General features: G+C 39.1%; 1 protein-coding gene across 1 annotated transcript in view; it reads left to right on the forward strand.

Moving 5' to 3' along the window:
* The window catches only part of tsga10 (testis specific, 10), a 109,767-nt gene that overhangs the window by 49,068 nt on the left and 33,478 nt on the right, over positions 1 to 27,221 (forward strand). The window contains exons 6-12 of the mRNA XM_060826991.1: positions 1,782 to 1,955; positions 3,743 to 3,820; positions 7,199 to 7,350; positions 12,882 to 12,997; positions 15,296 to 15,450; positions 16,189 to 16,244; positions 25,907 to 26,075. Coding sequence (XP_060682974.1) covers positions 1,782 to 1,955; positions 3,743 to 3,820; positions 7,199 to 7,350; positions 12,882 to 12,997; positions 15,296 to 15,450; positions 16,189 to 16,244; positions 25,907 to 26,075 — 900 coding nt within the window. The remainder of the gene's footprint in view (positions 1 to 1,781; positions 1,956 to 3,742; positions 3,821 to 7,198; positions 7,351 to 12,881; positions 12,998 to 15,295; positions 15,451 to 16,188; positions 16,245 to 25,906; positions 26,076 to 27,221) is intronic.

Genomic DNA, 27,221 nt, shown 5'->3' on the forward strand with positions numbered 1-27,221 from the left:
ATGTTTAATGTAACTGCTTCTCGAATACCAATAGTGCCTGACCTGTTGGAAGGGCAGGTGTGAAACTAGTGAAGGAACATGGACTGCATTAGAAGGGTTTTGATGAGGATTGCAAAAACTTGCGTAGGTCGGTTAGCTCAGATGATTAGAGTGTGGTGCCTGGCACCTTCCCCTGCCACCACAGGAATTGCAAAACCTGTGCCCACACCTCCTCCCTCGCCTCCATCCAAGGCCCTAAAGGAGCCTTCCACATGCAAAATTTTACCTGCACATCCACCAATATCATTTATTGTATCCGTTGCTCCCGATGCGGTCTCCTCTACATTGGGGAGACTGGACACCTCCTAGCAGAGCGTTCTAGGGAACATCTCTGGGACACCCGCAACAATCAACCACACTGCCCTGTGGCCCAACATTTCAACTCCCCCTCCCACTCTGCCGAGGACATGGAGGTCCTGGGCCTCCTTCACCGCTGCTCCCTCACCACCAGACGCCTGGAGGAAGAACGCCTCATCTTCCGCCTTGGAACACTTCAACCCCAGGACATTAATGAGAACTTCAACAGTTTCCTCATTTCCCCTTCCCCCACCTCACCCCAGTTTGAAACTTCCAGCTCAGCACTGTCCCCATGACTTGTCCTACCTGCCTGTCTTCTTTTCCACCTATCCACTCCACCCCCCCCATTGACCTATCACCTTCATCCCCTCCCCCACTCACCTATTGTACTCTATGCTACTTTCTCCCCAACCCCACCCTCCTCTCATTTATCTCTCCACCCTTTAGACTCTCTGCCTGTATTCCTGATGAAGGGCTTTTGCCCGAAACGTCGATTTTACTGCTCCTTGGATGCTGCTTGACCTGCTGTGCTTTTCCAGCACCATTCTAATCTAACTCTGGTTTCCAGCATCTGCAGCCATTGTTTTTACCCTGTGGTGCTAATAATGCCAAGGCTGTGGGTTCAATCCCCACACTGACTAAGTGCAAGCATTGGGGTTCGCAACTGGCAGGTTTGCACTTGCAGGGTCTGTGTTTGTCATTTGGGCAGCACAGTAGCTCAGTTGTTAACACTGTTGCCTTGCAGCGCCAGGGACCTGGGTTTCGATTCTAGCCTTGGATGACTGTCTGTGTGGAGTTTGCACATTCTCCCTGTGTCTGTGTGAGGTTCCTCAAGGTGCTCCAATTTCCTCCCACAGTCATAAAGATGTGCAGGTTAGGTGAATTGGCCATGCTAAATTGCCATTGTGTTCAGGGATGTGTAGGTTAGGTGCATTAGTCAGGGATAAATATAGGGTAGGGGAATGGGTCTGTGTGGGGTATTGTTTGAAAGGTTGATGTGGGCCGAAGGGCCTGTTTCCACACTGCAAGGATTCTAATTCTTGAGTGTCTGAAACATCTCAAAGGCAGATAGAAATATCTCTGTATGATGTGTGATGTAGCCAGTCCATGTAATAATTATCTCCTTGTCCTCTACAGTTTCACTTTACTGTCAGCTGGAATCTTTTTTTTCCTTTCTGTTACAACCAGTCTTTGGGCAAGGGTCCTCAATTGCTCATGACTGGATGTGTAATATGGCTGTTAACATGGTGCTGAATAATCAGAGGCTTGAATTTCATGGTGCTAGACACAAAGCCATCGTTATAATATAAAAACCCGATTTTGGTATGGGGCATGTGATTAACTGGGATTCTCAGTATAAGTTTCCAAGAAATTCAATTATACATAAATCTGGGAAAAAAAACACAATTAAGTATTTGTTATGCTAATTGTACAAAATAACCTAGGCCCAGGAAGAGCTTAATAGACTACGCAGGGATGCTACCAAGTCACCGAGATCTCAGAAAAACAGTTTGACAGCGCAGGATGTTCTGCGACGTTTAGAATGTGAACGTGATGAAGCTGTTGCAGACTTGAGGAGAATGACCACAGAGCGGGATAGTCTTCGGGAACGATTAAAGGTGAGGAGTAACACAACATGAACCTAAAACCATTTACTGAGCCAAGCAAGTCGTGAAGTTATTAGATAATCAGTGTTAAATTGCTGTTGACAGTATATGCCTGATAATTAACTTATTTATTGTTGTTACAAAGCATTAATCCAAATAAGCCATATAGGGCAATAGATATCAGCCTTAAATCTGACATGCAGTGCATAGGATTTGGTAGGAATTGTGAAAATGTACACTACCAGGCCATGAAGGTAGGAAAAAGTATTCATAATTGAGTAAAAGATATTTCATCTTACACCATTTTCTTTATTGTTTCCTTGCTGCTGATTGCAACAGTATGTTTTATTTTTCCCTTTGACCAGGAACATAACAGGAATAAGGCTCACCCATCTTTTCATTTAATTTGTTACTTCCTGTCATTTTTTTTCCAAGCTGTATTTTGTGTTAGTCTACCTGAAATTATGATCCATACCCTGTTTCTGGTATCCCATAAATTTTAGTCAATTCCTGAAACTGCTGTGATGCATCTGTTGAAATTGGCTATTAATTTAACTAATGTTAGGTCTCATCTGGAATTTTGAAAACATGTTTTGATTTAAATGTATACTTTCCACATTAAAGGTCCTAACAAGTAATTTACATCTTTGGGTGCTAACTTATTTTTTTCTGCCGATATTTAATTTTGTTACCTCATTTTATCGGTTAGAAGTTAGAAGTGTGAGGTCTCCTAATACTCTTCTTGTTATAAAATTGTTAGACTTAAATTGATCTCTAACAATGCAAGTCCATAATGACAAACCCACAAATAAGTTGATTGTGGTGGCAAATTGACATCCTCAATTTTATTGACTTCATTCTTAATAGCTGTGCCTTCTGCTGCCTCAGCCCTAAACTCTGGAATTATCAAATTAAATTTCTCTGTCCTGTACACCCTTTGGAAGTTGAGTAGACTGGGCCTGTATGTATTGCAATAAAGAAGAATGAGAAGTGACCTTATCAAAACATACAAGATTCTTTTAGGGCACTTGAAAGGATAGATGTGGAAAGGTTTCCCCTTGCAGGAGAATCTAGGACCAGAGGACATAAACTCAGATTAAGAGGTTGCACATTTAAGACAGAATTTCTTCTCTGAGAGTAGTGAATTTTTAGTTTTATTATTTACCGCAAAGTCTGTTGAAGCTGGATCCCTAAGTATATTCAAGACTGAGATAGATTTTTAATCAATAAGGGAATTGAGGGTTATTTGGAAAAGGCAGTAAAGTGGAGTTGAGGATTATCAGATCAGCCATGATCTCTTTCTTTGACCCAGCAGACTCAATGAGTTGAGTCTTTCTTTCTACATATTGTAGTTTTAATGTTTTAAGGTAATCTGGGATCATCATGCTATGGATACATTACTTCTGCTTTTATTTTGTTTTCTTGCCCTTCTGTGAACAACCATTTTTTTGCAAATCATATACCAAATGGATTATGTTCTTTTCTGCTAATATTCTATCTTTAGCTTGTGCTTTTGCTGTTTTAGTGGTTTCGTATCATAATGATTACACTTGCTCTACCTTTGAAACTGTCATGGGATAGTATACTGAATAGTTCATGATCTGTTTAAAGTAAAAGGTTTAATGTCTCTGACAAGATAGAGAAGACATGGCCTGGGTATAAATTGTTAATCTCAGTTGAAGCAACAATGGAATGGTGAAGTCACATATAAATTGTGAATAGTAATTGTGAATTGAGTAGGTGAATAACATTAAATCTAGTTTGAAACTCAGTATTTAATGGTCTCCATCTTGCAATAGATTTCTCAGGAGACGGCAATTAATGAAAGATCGCATCTGGAGCAAAGAATAGAAGACCTGAAGAATTCCATGCACACAGTAATGTTAACTTTTATAAATGTGTAATAATTATTAAAATAGTGATTTTTCTAATAATAAAGAATAAATTGATTCAATTAACATAACAAACTTATGGAATAGAAACAAGAGCAGGCCGGTCAGACCCTTGAGCCTGCTCTGACATTTTAATGAGATTATGGCAGATGTGTTTCTGGGCTTGACTCTACTTTCCTGTCTGCTCTCTATAACATTTAACTCTTGCCAATGAAAATTCTACATAACCCAATTTAAAAGTACTAAATAATCTGACTCTAATTGGTCTCTGGGGAAGAGAATTCCATAGATTCAAAGAGGAAAAAAAACTCTACATCTCTATTTTCAGCCCCTCATTTTGAAACTGAGTTTTTGGTTTCAGTTTCACCCACAAGGGAAAACATCCTCTTTCATTCACCCTGTTAAGTTTTCTCATAATAGGACCAAGAGTAGATATTTAGCTCATTGAGCCTGCTTTATCATTTGATACAATCATGGCTAATCAAACACTTCAGTGCCCTATCCCATGACACTTTACTTTCCAGATAATCAAAAACCTATGAAACTCTCTAAACATACCTAAACTTCCACTGCCCCTCTAGGTAGATGATTACAAAGATTCACAATCCTCTGAGTAAGAAGGTTTCGCCTCCTCTCAGTCCTACATGGCATCCTCTTATTTTAAAAAATGTGCGCCCTAATTCTAAGTGCTGGCCTTTATAGATAGAGGACTGGAGTACAAGAGTGCACAGTTATGCTGCAATTATACTAAAGCCTGGCTAGACGCCACTTAGAGTATCGTGAGTTGACCCGGGCTCATGTTGGTTCAAAGTATTCAAGATATTAACATGAAAAGACTGGGTAGATAAAGATAATTTCCACTGGTTGGGAGTTCTAGGACTAGGGAGCATGGTCTGAGAATTTGGGCCAAACTTCAGGGAGAGATGTTAGGAAGCACTTCTACACATAAAGGGATATGGGTGTTTCAAACTCTCTGTCACAAATGGCAGTGGATGCTGAATTAGTTGTTAATTTTAAATCTGAGATTGATAATTTTGTTAAGGAAAGGTATTCAGGGATATGGGCTAAAGCAGGGGTATGGAATGAGGCCACATTAACCATGATCTCATTGAATGGTGAAGCAGCCTCACAAGTTGGACCGAAGAGTCTGTTTCCTTGCTGTAAATCTCTATGAACCTATGGCTGCATGGGCTTTTCCTGTCAATATGTTCTAGACTCCCCAACTAGGAGAAACATCTGACTTGCATCTCCCCAATCTATCCCTTTAAGCATTTTGTAAGTTAAAATGAGATCATCCCTCATTCTTTGAAGCTCTAGAAAATAAAAAGCTGGTTTGCCCAATACCTCTTCATAGGACAGTCCCACCACCTACCATCTGAGAATTTCATGCCTTGTGTCTCAATACCTTCTTAGACAGAGATGTTACATTAGCATTTTTCAATCCTCCCTGATTCCAGTAATTCCCGAAAGATAACAACTAATGCCTCTACAGTCCTCAGCTATCTCCTTCAGAACTCTGGGGTGTAGTCAATCTGGTCTACTGGGAGGCATTGTGGCTCAGTGGTTAGCACTGCTGCCTCAAAGTGCCAGGAGCCACAGTTAGCTTTCACTCTTGGTTGCTGTCTGTCAGGAGTTTTCACATTCTCCCCGTGTCTGCGTGGATTTCATCTGGGTGTTTCAGTTCCTGACTGATTTATCTATCTCAGACTTTTCAACTTCCCAGCATCTTCTTAGTAATGACCACCATATTCCCCTCTTATTCCAACCCCCTCCCCAACCAACACACACGCACGCACGCGCACGCACACACACACACACGCACACACACAGGCAGCTCTCTTGAAAATCTGGTATGCTACTGTCTTCCACCGTGAAGGCGAATGCAAAGTACCTCTTCAGTCTCTTTACTATTTCTTCATTCCCCACTACTATTTCTTCAATCTCATTTTTCCATCAGCCCAACATCCACTCTTATCTGTCATCTTTTATACATCTAAAAAAACCTCTTACAATATTTAATATTATGAGCCAGCATGCTTCATCTTCTCCCCCCATATTGCTTTCTTAGTTATCCTGTGCTTGTTTTAAAGGCTTACCAATCCTCTGGCTTCCCACTAATCTTCACTATTTTGTATGCTTTTTCTTTTGGTTTTATGCTAACCCTGACTTCCCTCATCAGCCATGGTTGTCTCATTGTCCCCTTAATATGTTTCTTCTTCCTTTCTGCTGTGCCTCCTCAATTACTTCCTACAAATTCCTGTCATTGTTGCTCCAACAGTCACAGATTGCCAAAATAAAAAATACTCTTTGGTTCTACTCTGTGCTTCCTGATGGTAATCAATCCTTTACTCATGATAATTACACCCACACAATGAACTCTTATTTTGCATTGTAATTTTGATGTGGTACCTTATCAAATGTCTTTTGGATATCCATGTGTGCTACATCTACAAGTTCCCTTTATTTACAGTGCTTGTTACTTCTTCAAAGAATTCTAGTAGATTAATTGAATACAATTTCTCTTTGCATTCTATCTGATTGCATTCAGATTTTCTAAGGGCCCTGCTAGAACCAACTTTAGATTCTAACAATTTTCCTTTGACACCTGATAGGCTGAATGACTTCAATACACCAAGCCCAACCACTACTTATTTTAAAACTCTCGGGTGCAAACCATTAAATGTTAGGGACTTGTTGGTCTTCTAAGAATTTTCTTAGTATCCTTTCCCGACTATTGTAATTGTTTTAAGTTTCTCTTTTCCTTTCAATCTTGAGTTACAAGTATTTCTGTGAAGTTATTTCTCTCTTCTACAGTCAAGACCATGGCAAAATATCTGTTCAACAGTGCCACCATTTCCTAATTTTACACTATTATGTCATCAGCCTCACTCTGGATGATCAGTGCTCACTTTATAGATACTCCTTTACTGTGAAGTCACTAATTAATCCTGCACATTATTGTACATAATGTAATTGCACATTACCTGGTGAGGGGCAGCTTGCTCCCAGATTGGCTCTAAAATGCTGTACAAACTCGTACTCCAGACCAATTTATTTACACAATCTATATGTACATTAAAATTAACTAGGATTATTCAGTACCTTTCTTGCAAGTCCTTTCCTTAACATATGCTTCTACCATGACAAAAATGTAATCAATTTTTGGATAACCACAAAACGTAATGTTTCAAAAGCCAGTTTTTGTTAATAACTTCAGACATCTTATCACATTACATTTAGAGTTGCTCTTCCTTATCAGAAAAAATCTATTTACAATTGCAACAATGTCTTGTGTCTCTGAAACCTACATTGAGCACAGTTTGTGTATTGTCACTCAGATTTGCATTATTTTGCTCCTTTCAGTTAGAAAATGAAAGATTGGAACATCGTTCTAGGTTGACTTGTCTAAAAGATAGTGTAACTTCTCTGGAGGAAGAAGTCAAAATATTGGCTAGAAAGTCATCTGATACTGAAGATGAACTGTGCAGGCAGAGAGCAGAAAACAACCAGATCAGGTGAATTAGTGTGGTAATTTGAAGGTAATCAGTAGATGACATGTTTCATTTTATAAACACCCGTGTTTGTAAACTTAAGAAACCTTGGAACTTCAGCATTTTAGAACAATTTTTGAACAAAAATGCATACCTGGGACTCAGCAATTTTACATGATGTGCACCTGGTACTTCTGGGAAGACCACAACAGAAAATCTCATTTTGGTTTTCAGTTTGGTCATGATCTAGCTTAAATATGCATTTTTTTTCTCACTTTTATTTTCCATGTGCACTGAGTAAGAAGCAATCAATTATAGAGTGAACTGGTATTAGAATCTAAGAGTTATTTTCTTCACTGCTTTCTAATGTAATGGTAGATAGTTGATTGCACATTATCAGATGTCCACTCACACGTATCAAGTCAAAAATAAAGTAATACTGATCCGGGAAATCTGAAATAACAAACAACTTTAAATAGAATCATAGAACTGTACAGTACGGAAACAGACCCTTCAATCTAACTTGTCCATGCCAACCAGATATCCTAAATTAATCTAGTCCCATTTGCCAGCATTTGGTTTATATCCCTCTAAACCCTTTCTATTCATATACCCATCCAGTGGCTCAGTGGTTAGCATTGTAACCTCACAGCGCCAGGGACCTGGTTTCGATTCCAGCCTCTGGCAACTGACTGTGTAGAGTTTGGACGTTCTATCTGTGTCTGTGTGAATTTCCTCTGGGTGCTCTGGTTTTCTCCCACAGTCCAAAAACGTGCAGGTTAGGTGGATTGGCCATGCTAAATTGCCCATACTGTCCAGGGATGTGTAGGCTAGGTGGATTAGCTGTGGAAAATGCATAGTTACAGGGATAGGGTAGTGCAGAGGGTCTGAGTGGAATGCTCCTCAGAAGATTGGTGTGGACCTGATGGGCCAAATAGCCTGCTTTCACACTGTAGGGACTCTATGAAATGTTGTAATTGTGCTAGCCTCCACCACTTCTTTTGTCAGCTCATTCCATACATACACCACTCTCTGTTTGAAACAGTTGCCCCTTAGGTCCCTTTTAAATCTTTCCCCTCTCACCTTATACCTATTCCACTCTGGGGAAAATACCTTGGCTATTCTCCCTATCCATGCCCCTCATGATTTTATAAACCTCTATAAGGTCGATCCTCATCCTCTAAAGCTCCAGGGAAAATAGCCTCAGTCTATTCAGGCTCTCTCAGTAGCTTAAATCCTCCATGCCTGACAACATCCTTGGAAATCTTTTCTGAACCCTTTCAAGTTTCATAACATCATTCCTATAGTAGGGAGACCAAAATTGCGTGCAGTATTCCAAAAGTAGCCTAACCAATGACCTGTACAGCTGCAATATGACCTCTCAACTCCTATACTCAATGCACTGATCAATCAAGGCAACCATACCAAACACCTTCTTCACTATCCAGTCTAACTGGGACTCCACTTTCACAGAACCATGAACCTGTACACCGAGCTCTCTGTCCAGACCTTAAGTGTATAAGTACTGCCTTGATTTGCCTGTCTAAACTGCAGCACCTCACAATTATTAAACTCCATCTGCCACTCCTCTTCAGTAGGAGAGGAACCATCTCTGGGGAGAAATGGTTCTGTTTGATTGATTTTTCATTAGTACTTGACATTAGAGATTCTGCAATTTTTTAAGATAGGCAGTGAGAGCAAGTAGGGTAGGGAGAGTGCAGCTGGGGAGAGGAATAGAGTGAGTGGGAAGAAGGAACAAAGTGGCAGCTTAGTGATAAGATGGAAGACAGATGGGCAAAGTTCGGCATAAACAGTAGGCTTATTGCAAATTTCCCATGCTTGTCATCTGTGCAATGTAAAGATATCAGTCTGAATATTATCTTATTAAATGGAGATCATTGTTGGTTTATGAAATCAGCTGTGGTTGGATGCTGTAATGCTCTAGTTTTTTAAAAAAAATATAAAAGTTTCATCCAATACAATATTCAGTAGTCTCCAAGACCCACAGCTTTGTGGTTGATTTTTAACTTTCCTCTGAATCAGTTGTATCAAACCGCTATAAAAAAGCATAAACACAAAACTAGAGAAATCGATTTAGCTTTGAGTTCAGTATCAGATTCAATGTGTTGAAACTGACCCGTAAAATCTTTCTCACAAATACTTCAGAACTTGAGCCAAAATTGTCGTGCACCTTTCAGCAACATTTCAGATTCCCCAGTTATGGCCTATCCAATTAGCAAGACAGACCTGCTGCAGTGGCAGCACTGTGGTATACAGTTGAGGGGATAATGGTCCTGATAGGCCTCAAAATTTACTCTAGACCATATAAAATCTCATGGTGTTATATTAAACATGAGCAAAGAAACCTCTTGCCAAGTACCAAGTACTCCATGTTGAAATAAACACTTAGGTCAAAAAGTGGACAGAATATACTCTGAATAGGGAACTTCAACATCTAACATCAAGAGTAGCTATATTGCACTGTACTGACCAAGCTACTATGTCTTGAGGATACACTGTCATCATCTGGCCCCTTGATTAGAGATGAAGTTTACTCAGTTCTACAAGTTTCTGCTGTTGATCTTCATGTGACTGAACAGATGGACTCTCAATTGAGGTCTTTGGGTACATAGGGCAGGATGTCCAATGACATAGTAAGATCCAAAATGCAGGATTTGCTTCATTTTCTTTTCTTCTCTGCAGCTGCTCTTAATGATCATTAAGACACTGTGGCTCAAAGTTAATGCAATATGATTGATCATTGAGTGTCACTATTATGAATGATTGGTGTCAATGCTGCCAAGCTTGGAGAGCTTCAGTGTGTCTTTAAAGTGATGGCTCTTTCCTCTGATTTTGAGAGTTTGAGAGTTGAGAAATCAGGGCCTAGTGGTAATTTTCAGCCATCCAGACACAGTGCCCATCCATCAAAGTTGATTTTGCAGAAATGTTGACTGAACGTTCATGGGGCCGACCTGAAGAAGAACATTAACATTTGTTTGATGCTTCTCCCTTGGATCTGGTGGAGGCATCGCTCATGAAATTTCTCTAATGCTGGAAAGTGTATCACTGATGAACGGTTCATATCTCACTGCAACACAGGAATATGGTGTGGATAGTTGCTGAACACATACAGACTTTTGTTGACTTGTGGAAAAAGTTACAATCTACAGGAACTAGCATTTGACAAGTTGAGCTGGTGCAACTTGATTGTGAGTGATGTCCTCTTGAGAGAAGTAGCTGTCAAAGTATGCAAAGTGCTTGATGTGGTCTACAGTATCACCTACAGAGGTGAATATTTGGCTGACCAGGCTTAACAGACTTCTCACAGCATTTAATGAGTGGCTAAGTTTTTTGTATGCAGAATTGAGGAGACCAAGAACAGTTGCATATCTGATGCATTGTGGACAATCATGCTGCTGTCATCTGTAAACAGTAGATCATATCTTTTTCTGATAACAGTTTTGGCACAGTGGCTCCATAATGGAGTTCATCAGTTTACCTGCTGTAAATGCATTTGCCCACAACATTGGAAAGAGTGATCTTTCACACTTTGAAGTTATGATGTCATATCATCATACGGAGGACACTTTGCGTTATCATGTTGTGTGATTATCAGTATGGTAAATAGGAAGAATTCACATTAGATTTCATAGCTCAAAATCTAGGCATCCATGAGGTGCTGTTGGCAAATACTAGGAACAGTGTTCTAATACAATCTGCCATGTTGTAGCTAAGCGTATCTATAATCAATGTAGTGAACTGGATCCAGAATTGGCTTTGTGGTAGGAAGCAGAGGATGGTAGTTGAGGAGTGTTTTTTGTGACTAAGCCTGTGTTGACGGGGATCATTGTTGGGGCCCGTGTTTGTGGTATATATAGACTTGAATGTAGGATGTTGATCAGTAAGTTTGTGGATGATACAAAAATTGATAGGATGGATAAGTAGTGAAGAGGATAGCTTTAGATTACAGGAGGATAGAGATGGGTTAGTCAGATAGACTGATCAGTGGCAAAAGGAATTCAATCCAGATGAGTTTGTGATGATGCGCTTGGCCTAGGCAAATAAGATAGGGAATATATGAACATAGAACCCTGGGAACCACCAAGGATCAGAGTGACCTTGGTATGCATGTCCACCAGTCTCTTAAGATAGCAGGATGGGTAGATAACATGGTTAAGAAGTCATATAGGATACTTGCTTTTAATAGCTAAGGCCTAGACTTTAAGGAACTGAATAACACGTTGCTTAGGCCACAGTTGGAGCATTGTGTACAGTTCTGGAATCCACATTATAGGAGGGGTGTGTTTGCACTGGAGAAGATGTAGGAGAGATTTACCAGGATGTTGCCTGGATTGGGAGAGTTTTAGTTTTGAAGAGAGAATAGATACACTGGCTGAAACTCATTGCTTGAGAGGGCGACAGACGCAGAAACCCCTGTAACATTTAAGAAGTAATTAGATTGTGATGCCAAGGCATACAATGCTATGGGGTAAGTGCTAGAACATGGGATTAGAATAGTGAGGTTGCTTGTTTTTGTTTCCATGAGCCAAAGACCCTTTTCTGTGCTGTAGATGCTGTAGTTTGTATGATCCCTCAGTCTACCATCTGGCAGAGATCAACCCTGGTGAAACAAGCATGGAGCAGATGTACCTAAAATAAAGTGATAAGAATGAAAAGCAAAGAGAGTATTAGAAGGGATTAGCAAGTACCACAAAAGGAAATCCAAAATTCTAATGATATCTAAACAGTAAAAGGTGTTAAAAAGGAGGAATGAGGCTAATTTGGGACCACAAACATGATTGATGCAAGGAAGCAGGGGGCATGGCTGAGGTACTAAATGATTACTTTATACCTGTTTTAACTAAAGAAGAATTTGCTGCTAAATCTTATTGAAAGAGATAGTCATTGAGACACTGGATATGTTCCAGGTTTTTGATATGGATGTATTAGAAAACCAATTGTGTGTACTTTTAAACCATTTGCTAGGGCCAGATCAAATTCATCTGAGGGCACTGGGAGAAGTAAAAGTGGAAACTGTGGAAGCATTCACCATAATATTTCAATCCTGTTTAGTTATAGTGTACACCAGAAGACAGGAGAATTGCAAATTTACTACACCCTTGTTCAAAAAAAGGTGAATCAATGAACCCGACAACTTCAGCCTATTCTGTTTACCTATTGGTTGGACAAATAAGGATGAGTTAAGAGAAAGCCAACATGAATTTTCTAAGTAAAAATTGTGTATAACTGTCTTGGTTAAGTTTTTTTTTGATGAGATAAGAGTTCATGCAGATGCAAGCATTTAGGTATTTAGAAATATCTGCCTTACAAATGACAGGGTATATTAATACTGTTGAACAGAATATATTTGGAAACTACATGATTAGAAATTAAGAAATACTATTATCAATGGGAGGTGCTATTAATTCTTATGTGGAAGTTTCAATTCACATTATTTAGATGCAGTTCCTGAAAAATGTTTTTAGGTTAAGAAAACAAAACTGTCCTACTGCCTTAAACAACAACAAAAATAATTGTGGTACTTATTGTTGCAGAATGTTAATGGACCAGGCAGAAGACAGTCTTGCTGAAACCCAGCGACGTCTCTCATTAAAAACCACTGATCTACAACTTGCACAGGATAAAAATGTTCGGCAGAATGAAAAGATCGGTAATACCCACTTCATTTTAAAGCAAAGCAAATTCAGTGAATGTATAACCTTTGACGTAACAATTTGTCAGATTTTCCTGAATATTTTCATTCTTCATTTATGAAGAGACAAAAAGAGAAAGGAATCATCAGGGCCATCACTGTGCACCTCATCTATTATTTGGTGCTACAGTCTGCATCATGCTTTTGATAGGTTACAGTTTATATGGGCATTTTGTGTTTCATATTATCTGGTCCAAATAATCAATAAATGTTTTGTTGAGCCTTAGCATTGTAGGCCATCACAATATTCAACTTTGCCAAAGCATCAAAATCCTGTCACAACTGCAAATCATGGTGATGATAAGTTTTGATGAAGGAAATTTTGTTTCCTTTTCTCTCTAAACTTAGGACAGAAAGAGATGTAACTGCAAATGTTGTGGGTGATCAAGAGGTTCAAACCCTGGATTTTTCTGGTCCATAGAGCCAGCTATTCACTGGTGAATTGAATGAGCAATATGTGTTTTTCACAACAATAATTACAATCATTCAGTTTTTAAAAGTAATGGACAGGAAATCAACGGAAGCTAAAATGACATGAAGTTAAAATGTTTTTAGAAGTGTGGGAAATATATCAATAATTTGTTTTTATTCAGTCAGTCATGGAATGAAGGTGTCATAGCCTAAGCCAGAATTTACTATTGCTTGTCTCTAATTTCCTAAAGGGCAGTTAAGAGTCAACCACATTGCTGTGGGTCTGGATTCACATATAGGCCAGACTAGGTAAGAATAGCAGTTTCCATGACTGTAATGAAACAGATGTGTTTTTCCTGACAATCAGCAATAGAGTCATGGTCATCATTAGGCTCATAATTGCAGGATTTAAAAAATTGAATTCAAATTCCACCATGGCAGGATTCGAATCTCGGTCTCCAGAACACAACCTGAGTCTGAATTAACAGTCCAGCAATAATACCATGAGGCCCTTGCTGCCCGGTAAATACATTGGGAAATATATCACTTTTTAAAACTTTTTGTTTAATACATCATATTAAACAAGAAAAGCTTTAAATGCAGATATCCTTTGTCACTAAAAAAGATATGCTAACTGAAAGTATGATAAATCAAAAATTACTTTCCCATAAGAAAATAAGTTTCAGACCTGTTAAGTTTTATATAAAAACCCATTGGCTGCCTTGTTTTGAACTGGCCCAAAATGTTTCTTGTAACTTTTTAACTCTTACTTAACTCCTGATTGCTGCTTCTGCCACAAATTTTTCCATTTCCCTCTCCTGAAGTTTCTCTGAGCAAGTGAGGAGGTGTGGAAGAGAGGAATGGCATGAGCAAAGGACTAAGAATGATTCATTGTGGGGCGAGGTAGTTGGGATGGTTTACAGAAAACAGTGACTGAGCGAAGTGATGAGCAGAAAGGTTCTGACAAGAAGTGCTGAGTCAGAGGGTTAAAAGAAACACCAAGAGGATGTGATGGCAGATGGTCAGGACAGGTGTCAGGCAACAGGGCCTAGGAGAAAGGCAATAAATGTGTTGAAAAAGAAAGCAGCAAAGTATGGGGTTTCTTTATAAAAGAGTGAACATATTCAGCAGCAATGCAAAACCAAATGGCAACACTGCTGTCAGGAAGTGTCCCTAATTTTAAACCACACTGAAATGAAAACATGCTACAGATAGACAATCCTTTATCTGAAACCCTTGGGATTTTGGAATTTTTTCAGATAAAGAATTAAATAATATTTTCATAGTAAAATAAAAAAATCTACCAAACAGCAGTCATACCTGTGATTATTATAAGCGTTGAGACAGAATTGACACCTGCCAGTGCTGGGCCACGCCTCTACATCACATCTGAGTAATGTGAGTCGAGTGGGTGTGGAGTTGTGTTAACTGTTTACACGCCAAACCAACTTGTTAATGAGAAAAAACTTCAGCAAAACACTTTTCGGATTTCGAAGCTTTTCGGATTTTGGAACTTCGGATAAAGGACTGTCTACCTGTGTTAGAATGAGGTTTTATATGAAGGAAAATGTTTCTTTTTTTAAAAGCCATCTTGAGTTCAATAATTTCTAGTGGGAAATTGCTTCCATTTTGAGTGAGGATTTTATCTTTATTGGCATTCCTAGACCTTTACTGTTTTAAATATTAAAAAATGTAGCTTCAAATTATGACAATATAAAATTATTTTTTTATAAGGTACGTTATATAGGCATATTAGTTATCATCAAACAACAATATTTTAAATTTAGGAAATAGTTCTGATTAATTCATTATAGAATCTTAACTTATGAATCTATTACCCAACAGATGATCTGACCAGACAGATTTCTTCACTTCAAGAAGAAATTAGCTCAGCTCGAGCAAGTGTCTATGAACTTGATAAACAAAAGAATAGTTTACAGGAGCTCACGGATGAAAAGACTGAAACAATTGCTTCCCTAGAGGATACACTCCACCAGAAAGTAAGTGATTTTTAAAGATACTTGCTATACTTTTGAACTTGTTAAATTATTAGTAGTATTTTGAACAGGTTTGCAATAATTAAAGAAGTGAAGGCAGAATATTTAGTTTATTCTATGCGGGATCTTTAACTTACAAGTTTTTTTTATTTGGTTATTTTTTCTTACGTTCAATGTAAGGTCTTAAGCAAAAAAATAAAAAATAAATCCCAATTTGTAGTTGGATGACAAACCTTAAGAGGTATAATTCGAAGTTTATTCAATCTATAAAGCTAAGTCTAAAACGTTGAATGGACCAACTTCCAACGAATGAGAAAACCTTTGTGAAGCTATTGTTTACATAAATTATTTAGAATCTTTATTGGGCTCCTCTCTTGAAGTAATTTTTATCACCCTTATAAGTTATACCTCAAATTTTGTGTTAAAGAAACCAACCATCATGGAAGTGTTCCCTTTCACCAAATAAAATATTTCTCATTTATTAAATTCTTGGATTATTATGGATTGTTATGAATTAAAAGGATTGTCCCAATCATCTATCATGATTTCACAAAAAATTATGCAAATTCCAGAAAGACAATGTAAATGCAACTTGTCCAGGGTTTCCATGACACTTACAGTAAACTTGCATTAGGTGTACAGAACTTTGATTTGATTGTGAAAGTGTATTAACATCTATTATTAAATCTATTATCTATCTAATTTAAATGAATTTAATTTTCGTATTCACTTTTTCTGAAGAAAAAGAACATTACAGATAATCAACTACACATAAGTGAATTGGAAACAACTGTTGAGTGAGTACATTTTAGCCTTTTGAAATGTTTATTGAAAACTTGAATGTTTGCCTGACATTGGAGCAGCATTTTAACTCTATGAATTTCATATTTAATTATAATACAGTGTTCCTGTTTTTCTTCTATACCAAGTACATTTCACAGAATTAAGAGAGGTAAAGTAACCAGAGGAAAAAGAAATATTTATAATTTTCTATGCAATAATACTTAATCTAGGTTGGGAGGAATTTTCATCATTGCTTTTGAATATGTAGTCATCAGTCTAAGACATCTTCATCTGCTTATGATTCTGCTTTCAGAATGTAGTGCTGGCAAAGCACAGCAGATGAGGCAGCATCCAAGAAGCAGGAGAATTGATATTTCAGGCATAAGCCCTTCATCAGGAATCAGCCCTTCCTCGTGAAGGGCTTATGCCCGAAACATCGATTCTCCTGGTCCTCAGATGCTGCCTGACCTGCTGTGCTTTTCCAGCGCCACAATCTCAACTCTGATCTCCAGCATCTATTGTCCACACTTTCTCCTTATGATTCTGCTTGTGTGAAATAATAACATGATTAGTTTCACACAAAAGCAATCTTTTGCAGATATAATACTTGACATACAAGCAGAATGTACTCAACAGGTGAGACACATTCTGCTTGAGGAACAGAATTAAGATTTCAAGTTAATGGCCCTTCGTCAGAACAAATGACTATTTTTCATTAACTGGATGTATTAACTTTGTTCCTTTTACAAATTATACATGATCAATTTTAAGTTAATTAACCTGTTGTAACAAGTTGCCTGTGCACTAATATACAGACCTGTTGAATGGTTTTGTACAGTATTATCAACAACTAGCTTAGGGCGTTTAACACATTAAAAAAAATCCCAAGATACTGTCAATGAAAAGAATAATGAAGCACATATTAGGTGAGATGACCGAAGATTGTGTCAAATGATGGAATCCAAAGAAGGCCATGTTGAAGGAGAAGACAGTAGAGGGCACAGAAGAAAAACTGTTCATTATCCTCCATTCTCTGTTCCTCAGCCACTTTCATGTAGTCATAGACAAGTTACAGCACGGAAACAGATTCTTCGGTCCACTCGTCCATGCTGACCAGATATCCTAACCTAATCTAGTCCCATTTGCCAGCACATGGCCCATATCCCTCTAAACCCTTCCTATTCATATACCCATCCAGATGCCCTTTAAATACTGCTAGCCTCCACACTTCCTCTAGCAGTTCATTCCTTACATGCACCACCCTCTGTGTGAAAATGTTGCCCCTTAGGTCCCTTTTATATCTTTCCCCTCTCACCCTAAACCTATGCCCTGTAGTTCTGGACTCTCCCACCCTTGGGAAAAGATTGTCTATTTATCCTACCCATCCCCCTCATAATTTTATAAACCTCTATAAGGTCACCCCTCAGCCTCTGAGGCTTCAGGGAAAGCAGCCCCAGCCTTTTCAGCCCCTCCCTATAGCTCAAATCCTTCAACCCTGGCAACATCCTTGTAAATCTTTTCTGAACCCTTTCAAGTTTCACAACATCCTTCCAATAAGAAGGAGACCATACTTGCGGACAATATTCCATTGTACTCTGAGGTAACCTTCTCCGTTGTCCACTAAACCTCCAATTTTGGTGTCAACTGCAAACTTACTAACTATACCTCCTATGTTCACATTCAATTCACTTATATAAATGCCAAAAAGTAGTGGACCCAGCAGCAATTCTTTCGGTACTCCACTAGCCACAGGCTTCCAGTCTGAAAAGCAGCCCTCCACCACCACCTATCTTCTATCTTTGAGCCAGTTCTGCATTCAAATGACTAGTTCTCCCTGTATTCCATGAGATCTAACCATGCTGACCAGTCTCCCATAGGAACCTTGTCGAGTACTTTCTGAAATCCATATAGATCACTCGGCTCTCATCAATCCTCTTTGTTACTTCTTCAAAAAAGTCAAGTTCATGAGACATGGTTACCTATGCACAAAGTCATGCTGACTGTCCCTAATCAGCTCTTGCCTTTCCTCTTACATGTAAATCATGTTCCTCAGGGTTCCCTCCAACAACCTGCCCACCACTGATGTCAGGCTCACCAGTCTATAGTTCCCCGGCTTGTCCTTACCACCTTTCTTAAACACTGGCACCACGTTAGCCAACTTCCAGTCGTCCGGCACCTTACCTGTGACTATTGATGCTACATATATCTCAGCAATCACTTCCCTAGATTCCCACAGAGTTCTGGGATACACTTGATCAGGTCCTGGGGATTTATCCAATTTTATGCATTTCAAGATATCCAGCACTTCCTCCTCTGTAATCTGGACATTTGCAAGATGTCACCATCTATTTCCCCACATTCTATATCTTTCATGTCCTTCTCCACAGTAAACACTGACGCAAAATATTAGTTTAGTATCTCCTCCATCTCCTCCATCTCCTGCAGTTCCACTCATAGGTTGCCTTGCTGATCTTTGAGGGGCCCTATTCTCTCCCTAGTTACTCTTTTGTCCTTAATATATTTATAAAAACTCTTTGGTTGTCCTTAACCCAATTTGCTAAAGCTATCTCATGTCCCCTTTTTACCCTGCTGATTTCCCTCTTAAGTATACACCTACTGCCTTTATATTCTTCTAAGGATTCTCTCAATCTCTCCTGTCTATACCTGACATATGCTTTCTTCTTTTTCTTAATCAAACATCAATTTTTCTCGTCGTCCAACATTCCCTACACCTACCAGCCTTTCCTTTCATCTTGAAGAAGGGCTTATGCCTGAAACGACAATTTTCCTGCTCCTTGGATGCTGACTGACCTGCTGCGCTTTTTCAGCACCACACTTTTCAACTTTTTCCTTTCATCCGAACAGGAATATACTGTCTCTGGATTCTTCTTATCTCGTTTCTGAAGGCTTCCCATTTTCCAGCCATCCCTATACCTGCGAACATCTGCCCCACTCAGCTTTTGAAAGTTCTTGCCTAATACCGTCCAAATTAGCCTTCCTCCATTTAAACTTCAACTTTTAGATCCGGTCTATCCTTTTCCATCACAATTTTAAAACTAATAGAATTATGGTCACTGGGCCCAAAGTGCCCCCCCACTGATACCTCAGTCACTTGTCCTGCCTTATTTCCCAAGAATAGGTCAAGTTTTGCACCTTCTCTAGCAGGTACATCCGCATACTGTATCAGAAAAGTTTCTTGTGCACATTTGACAAATTCCTCTCCATCTAAACCCTTAACACTATGGCAGTCCCAGTCTATGTTTGGAAATTCAAAATCTCCTACCACTACCAACCACCCTATTATTCTTACAGACAACTGAAATCTCCTTACAAATTAGTTTCTCAATTTCTCGCTGATTATTAGGGATTGTTATTTTGCATGTTTTTAGATTAGATTAGACTTACAGTGTGGAAACAGGCCCTTCGGCCCAACTATTCCATGGGATTCAACTTTGCTGGCAAGGTTATTATGTGGAGTCTTCTCAATGCCTTTTAGAAATCCCTGCAGATGACACGAACCACCCTGACTGGCCTTGCCTCATCAAAATAACAATCGAGCTAGTAAACAAATACATTCTGCCTTTACTTAATATAAAGATCGTCTTTTTATTTTTCTGTTATTTTTAATTGTGGACTCAAAGGAGAAAAGAATTGTTTTAAAAACCAAGGATTGCTGCTTGTTTCAAAAGGAAATAATCTGACACACATTACAAGCAGAACTTGCACAGTAGATGAATAGATGTTGTTTGTAGACAAGCTGGAGTTGAAGAGTGGGGTACAAAGAAGCTTTGGCAGCAAAACGCATATTGATCTATGGATGTGTGACCAGTTATAGATGACAAACGCCTTCTGTGATCCTAAAACTATGATTGGTTCTTCAGTAGCTGAATAACTTGGGGCTGTGAAGAAGATACAAAGAAGTCATCAGATCTCCACTTGCCTGCTGAGGAGCTGTATCTGATCTCTGCAGTAAAGAAATGCTTTAAGTCTGAAGAAAAACAGTTTATCTTTCCATCAGCAGTTGCTGAAAGCTGTGACTTCAAATTGATGTCAGAGACCTTGTATAAGTGGACTGGCTATCCTTTGCCTCTTAAAAACTAGTGGAAGCATCTATAAGTGGATAGCTGAGAAGCAGCATTTTGACTTGCACAGAATGATAAGAACCATCGTGGGAACCACTTACACACAAAAAAACGAATATAGATTGTGTGTGTGTGTGAGCGTGTGTTTGTGTGCTTGCATGCACCTGTATGAATGAGGGGGAGTTTATAAATGAATTATTTTAAATACCAGAGTTATATGGAATGGATTGTAACTGTTTACCTGTGGCTACAGTCTAATTAATTGTGTAACAAATAGTAATGATTATTAATTACAAAAACCTGCTCTATGCTCTCTGTCAACCAGATAAATTGGGGATTCTTTGCATATGTTTTACAATTATTTAGTGATGATCCTGAGAATGGTGGGGCTTGTTTTCCATTACGCTACCCCAACAAGGTGTACATTAATTTATTGACATTTTGAAGTTGAATTTTGTCACAGAATATTATTTCCAAAAGCTTTCCCACCAAGATTAAGCTGATGGACCTATAGTTAGTGGATTTGTCCTAATACTTCTTCTGGCAAAGGATGTTGCATTTGTAATTTTCCAGTTCACTGGGGGATAGAATATTATGGACTGTAGCTTCAAGCACAGGTTTGTTAAAAGTAAATTAGTTTTAATTAAGTATTTTGATGAGGTTTGATGAGGATAATGGCTCTTCTGTTATTAGAAAGGTCAAGAAGTACAAAAAACAGTACTATGCAGGAATTCTCTACTCCTGAGATGCTGCCTGGCCTGCTGTGCTTTGACCAGCAACACATTTGCAGCTATGCAGGAACAGCCCCTTTAGACCACCATGCCTGCACTGACATATGATGCTTTTCTAAACAGAAATTGTTTGCTCCAAGTGGTCCATATCTCTCTATTCTTTTCCTATTCATATATCTGTCAAGATGCTTTGTAAACATTAACAATGATTAAGGTGTTTGTAGAGAACCAGCAGCGAAATGAGGAAAGTCCTGTCGGACAGTGAGCGATCAGGATCTTTGTGATTTTCAAAGGAGAATTGGATATGCAATAATGACAAGTACCAAATAAGAAAACAATGTGGAAAAGGCAAGGGAATGGGATTGTTGCATTGCTCCTTAGAGACCAGGCACTGAGTCACTAGGCCAAATGCTGTACTCATTCTGTGATTCTGAGAGTTTTAAATTGGTGACATTGGAAGACTGAGGATGAAATCAGTGAGACCTGGAGTCAGACAGCATGTGGTATCAGAGGGATCTAGATGTGCAGGTCCACAGTTCCCTGATAGTAGTAACACAGTGGGTAAGGTGGTCAAGAAGGCATATGGCATACTTGCCTTCATTGGTCGGGGCATAGAATATAAAAATTGGCAGGTCATGTTACAATTGTATCGAACTTTAGTTAGGTCACGTTTGGAATATAGTGGACAGTTCAGGTCGCCACACTACCAGAAAGATTTGGAGGCTTTGGAAAAGATACAGTAATGATTTAACACAACGTTGCCAGGTTTGGAGGACGTTAGCTATGAGGAGAGATTGGAAAACCTTTATTTGTTTTCACTTGAATATCGAATGATGAGGGCGACCTGATAGAAGTTTACAAAATTGAGAAGCATGGGTAGATTGGACAGTTGGAGTCTTTTCTCCAGGGTAGAAATGGCAATTACTAAGAGTTTAAGGTAATGGGGGAAGTTTAAAGGAGATGTGAGAGGCATGTTTTCTACACAGTGGGTAGTAAGTGCCTGGAATGCACTGCCAGAGGAGATGGTGGAGGCAGATACAATATCTGTGTTTAAGAGGCATCATGACAGATATATGAATAGGCAGGCAAGAGTGGGACACAGACTGTGCAGAGGCAAAAATATTTTAGTTTAGAAAGGCATCTAGTGTCACCACAGTCTTGATGGGCTGAAGAGCCTGTTCTTCTGCTGTATAGGTTTTTGTTCTCTTTGTTCAAATTTGGATATGCTAATATGTACAGAGGATGAAGTGAGTGCTCATGAGATGTTTATACAGCGTGTGTAATGTGCATGGCTAAAGTTCCTGCTACACTCCATTGAGTTTTCCATTGCTTACTGACACAGGAGATAACTCATTTGATTTAATTTTTGGAGTTTTCCATCATTCATCTTTATATCTCAACATTACTCCGAGAAGGTGGTTTGGGTGGCCCACTGGAAATGCTGTAACACCATATGGTGAAGGTCCTTCAACAGAGAATTTTAACCGAGCAACAATGATAAAACCGCAATATGTATTCAGAGTGATAGGTAACTTGGAGGTGATGCTGTTCCTTTGTACTAACTGGTCATTTCCTCCGAGGTGGTGAGATCTGTGAGTTTTGGAGATGCTGCTGAACAGTGCTCCACAGTGCATATGGTAGATAGTACTAAGTGCTGTTATGGTATGCTTATGATTGATGTTTAAATTTGTTGTGTACACAGCTGTGGATTGCTTCATTATCTTGGATGTGGGGAGGGAATGGGACTGCTAGTGGAATAATGTAGCAATGATCAGCAAATGGGTGGTAGGCTTGACTTGATAGAATAGACTATGAGGAGGCAACTGAAAACAGTTGTGCCTGTGAGGAACTCTGAAGAACTCATTTTAACAATGACCTGAAACAGATAATTAGCCTTCACCAGGGATAACCAGCATTCTTTCTACTGGGTATGATTTCACGAAGGAGTTCTTTCAGTCTTCATTTCCTGATGGACTTAGATTTGAAATAGGGCTGCTTGCACCACATTTAGTGGAACACTGCCATTGATGATGCATACAGTCACTTTTGCTTCACATATGGAATTCAGGACTTGTGTCTATGTTTGGAATAAATGCAATTTGCTGTCTGTATTTGAGTAGTTGTAATGGAACCCGAACTGAGCATTAGTCAGCAGGTTATTAGATTAGATTTAGATTCTCTATAGTATGGAAACAGGCTGTTCAGCCCAACAAGTCCACACCAACTCTCTGAAGAGTAACCCACCTAGACCCATTCCCCTACCCTATATTTACCCCTGACTAATGCATCTAACACTATGGTCATTTTAGCATGGTCAATTGACCTGGCCTGCACATCCTTGGATAGTGGGAGGAAACCGGAACATCTGGATGAAAACCCATGCAAACTCCACACAGATAATTACTCGAGGCGGGAATTGAACCTGGGTCCCTGGCACTGTGAGGCAGCAGTGCTAACCACTGAGCCACCGTGCTGGTCCTGTTATGCATATGTAAGTGTTACTGGACAGCACATTGATGACTCATTGCATCAATTTACTGATGATTTGACCAATGCTGATAAGATGAGAGGTAAACAGATTGGATTGGCCTTCATTTTGCATACCTACCATATTTGGGTAATTTTCCATATTGCCTGGTACACACTTAGTATTGTATCTATAATTGGAACAACTTAAACAGTAGAAACTGGGTTTTTGCATGCCTGTCCTGTCCTGAGCCAGGTTCCTTGATTAAGCACAGAGTTGCTGTGAATGTAGAACCCTGTTTCTCAGTAGGCTGCTGGGAAACCCAGTGGTTGGCCTTATCGTCTCATATAGTTCAGTATCAGCTGAAGTGGGATAAAGCCCTTAACTAGCTAATTTAAGACAATTGATCTCTGGACAGGAAGGCTGCCCCTCCCATGCTCAGCTTCTGAGCTTAAATTTGGGGGTCGGAGTTAGGAAGGTGTTGTGGTTTCCGACCCTGTTTACTCACCTGATCAAATGTTCCACCATTCTCCTTGAGCGATAAATGCTGGTCTAGCCAGCAATGCCTACATCCCATACTCACAGGCAAACTACACCCTCCATAACGGGGAGTGAGTAACTAGTTGGGTTCTATATAGTTCTATTACAGTACACAGAACACCCCTTATTGTCAAAATCCTCAGCCACTTTCGACAACGTAAATGATTTCTCCACAACCTGCCCCATTACTGACATTGGATCAGCAGTGCTGTTTGGCTTAATGGATATTTTTGCCATTAATACTTTCCAAATCTCGAAAGGTGGTAATGGTTTAGCTTAAAGTATGAGAAGCTCTTATTGTGTACCATAATAGTTTTCCTCTTGTGAAGAGTGTAAATTACAGATTGTGAGTACAGAAACATAGCTATTGCTTAAAAAAGACACATTTTGTTAAACTTTTCACCTTGCCCTTATTGGGGTAATTCGCAAGAATACTGATTCAAAGGGAAACCAATATTTCTGCTAAATGGGAGGAGAGTGCTGATTAGTTGACAAATAGACTATAGTAGAGGCATTACCATGGAGAATGCCTTTGTTAATGTTGATTGACAGTTAGCTACCAGGTTTAGTTTAAACTTTAAACTGGGAAAGTCACCCCTGTTTTGTCACGGCATTACCTGCCATGTGTATATATTCTTTCTGTCTGCAAAGAATGTGTGTCAAGATGTGTAATTTTCAGTGCAATCCTGAATTGATTTTCAGTATAATTTTTTTTGCAAATTCAGGATATCCAGCATATGAATCACCAGTAATTACCAATCAAACTCTACTTACCAACCAATCAGCACTCTCCTCTTGTGCTTAGGAATAGGAGTAGGCCATTCAGCTCTCAAGTCTGTTCTGCTATTTAATGATATCATGGCTATCTATGGCCTATAACATAAACTCCCTTTGGCTCATATCCCTTAACACCTTTGCTTAACAAAAATTTATCTCAGATTTAGAATTAATAACTGATCCAGCATCAGCTGCTGTTTGTGGAAGAGGGTAGATGCGCTTCATAACATCTTGTAAACAATCTGCCCTAATTCTCAGACTATACCCCTAGTTCTGGAATCTCCAACCGATGGAAATAGTTTGTCTTTATCTAACCTGTCAATGTTGGTATTACCCTTCAGTTGGTATTGTTGTGATTTGACCTGACAAGTACAACATGAAACGCCTCAATAAATGTGTTATTGTTTTTTCAACAACATGCAATTTCTGTTGTACCAAACAACTAAGTATTTCTATGTAGGTGGAAGCATTTTTTAAACAGTGTGCTGTCTGATGCATTTGTGCACTTTTACGGAGTAAGGGGTGTTTTCACAAGTTAATCATTAGGTGTGTAAACTTTGTATGCAACATAACACACATGCTGTGCTTCCTGCTAGTAAGTGTGCATCCAATTCCTGAAATGGCTTTCTCCAAATGATAATTCTCTTGTGCATACGGGTCCTCCAGCTATCAGCTGTGGCTCAGGTGGTAGCATCCTTGCCACTAAGCCAGAAAGCTGTGGCTTCAACTCATACTCCAGGACTTGATTGCCATAAACAAGCTAACATTTAAATACTATATTGCACTCTCAGAGGTTCTCAGCAGTTCTGTAAGTCCCATTCAGGAGTTATTCAGGAATTTCAGAATTACCTCTGATCAAATAATGACATTTTTTGCCTCACATATCAGAGAGAAATTGGAATATATGGTATGATAGTTGGTCCTCTGATTGCACGACTTCAAGAGCACTAATTTAGCTAAACATTGTTGATTATTATCACAAATAGAGCCAATTTATCTCATTTGAGCTGAATGGACTTGTTAGTTTACTTTTAGCTAATTTGGCACTGAATTAGCCTTTGTGCGTTTTGACCCTGTAGTCAACTGAATGAGACGATCAACAATAAAGAAAATGACATTTCCAGTATTCAGCGTCAGTATGATTCCATCAGTTCTGAACTAGCAGAAATGACCCAGTTAAGAGAAACAGCAATTCGTGAAAATAACCATCTGCATGACCAGCTGTCAAAATTAAAATATGAGCATCAGGTAAGAAAAATTAACTTTTTATTAAACCATTGAAAAAGTTGTTCATTGTTAATGTTATAATCTAGCTAAATAATCCAGCGGTTGATATCTGTACAATTAAAGAAGGTTGGTATTACATTCATACATATTTTTACTGTAACATTAACATTGGGAACAAAATTTATTTAAAAAGAGATGATTAAAACTGAGATCACTTTAGCTTAATGATGTGTTGTATTGCCAACTCTTACAGAACAGTATAGTGGCAAAATTTAGTTTTTTGGATCTGCAAGTTTCATTTTGGCTCTAAATAATTTATGTCATGCTTTTATACTTCTGGTGTAAGCTGTGTTGAACACCATTTTGTTGAGGGAATTAGAATATGCATAGGGAGTGTGTGCCATTATATATGAAGAGGTAAATCATGACATCAATAGAACAGGTAACCATGATCTGATACAAGTGTTGCAATTATGGAATTCAACCTCTCAAACGAGAACAAACCACATAAGACTGTAACAATATAACAAACTATATAACCTTGGCCAGTAACCTACAGCATGCAGTCCAAATCCTTGCCCCAAGCAATCTCCTATCTATGTCATGCAAGGTAATGACTGAATTCCACTAATGCCTGTGATACAGTAGCTATGTATGTCTATCTAGAGAGATCACACACCACCAGGTTATAGTCCAACAGGTTTAATTGGAAGCACACTAGCTTTCGGAGCGACGCTCCTTCATCAGGTGATGTGTCGTTCCGAAAGCTAGTGTGCTTCCAATTAAACCTGTTGGACTACAACCTGGTGTTGTGTGATTTTTAACTTTGTACACCCCAGTCCAACACCAGCATTTCCAAATCATGTCTAGAGAGAGGGAGACAGAGACAGAGAGCCGAATTGCCACTGTGATAATCAACTGCTAATTACTCATTGCTGTCTCATAGTGCAGAAGCTGCTGACTTCACACCTTGGACTATTGACCATTGTGTAACACTAAGGATAGGTGATGTTGTGACTGCAGCTGGACAGAGAGAGAGACGCACACACAAACACACACACACCTAGAAGCCCCAGACATGCTGAATAAGTCCTGCCCAGAAGTTGGCCACTCTCCTCAGCTTGAAGTCCCAAGCAGCTGGGCCTAAAGACAGGGTTGGAGGAGGAA

Source organism: Hemiscyllium ocellatum, chromosome 6 (assembly GCF_020745735.1).
Source record: "Hemiscyllium ocellatum isolate sHemOce1 chromosome 6, sHemOce1.pat.X.cur, whole genome shotgun sequence".
NCBI lineage: Eukaryota > Metazoa > Chordata > Chondrichthyes > Orectolobiformes > Hemiscylliidae > Hemiscyllium > Hemiscyllium ocellatum.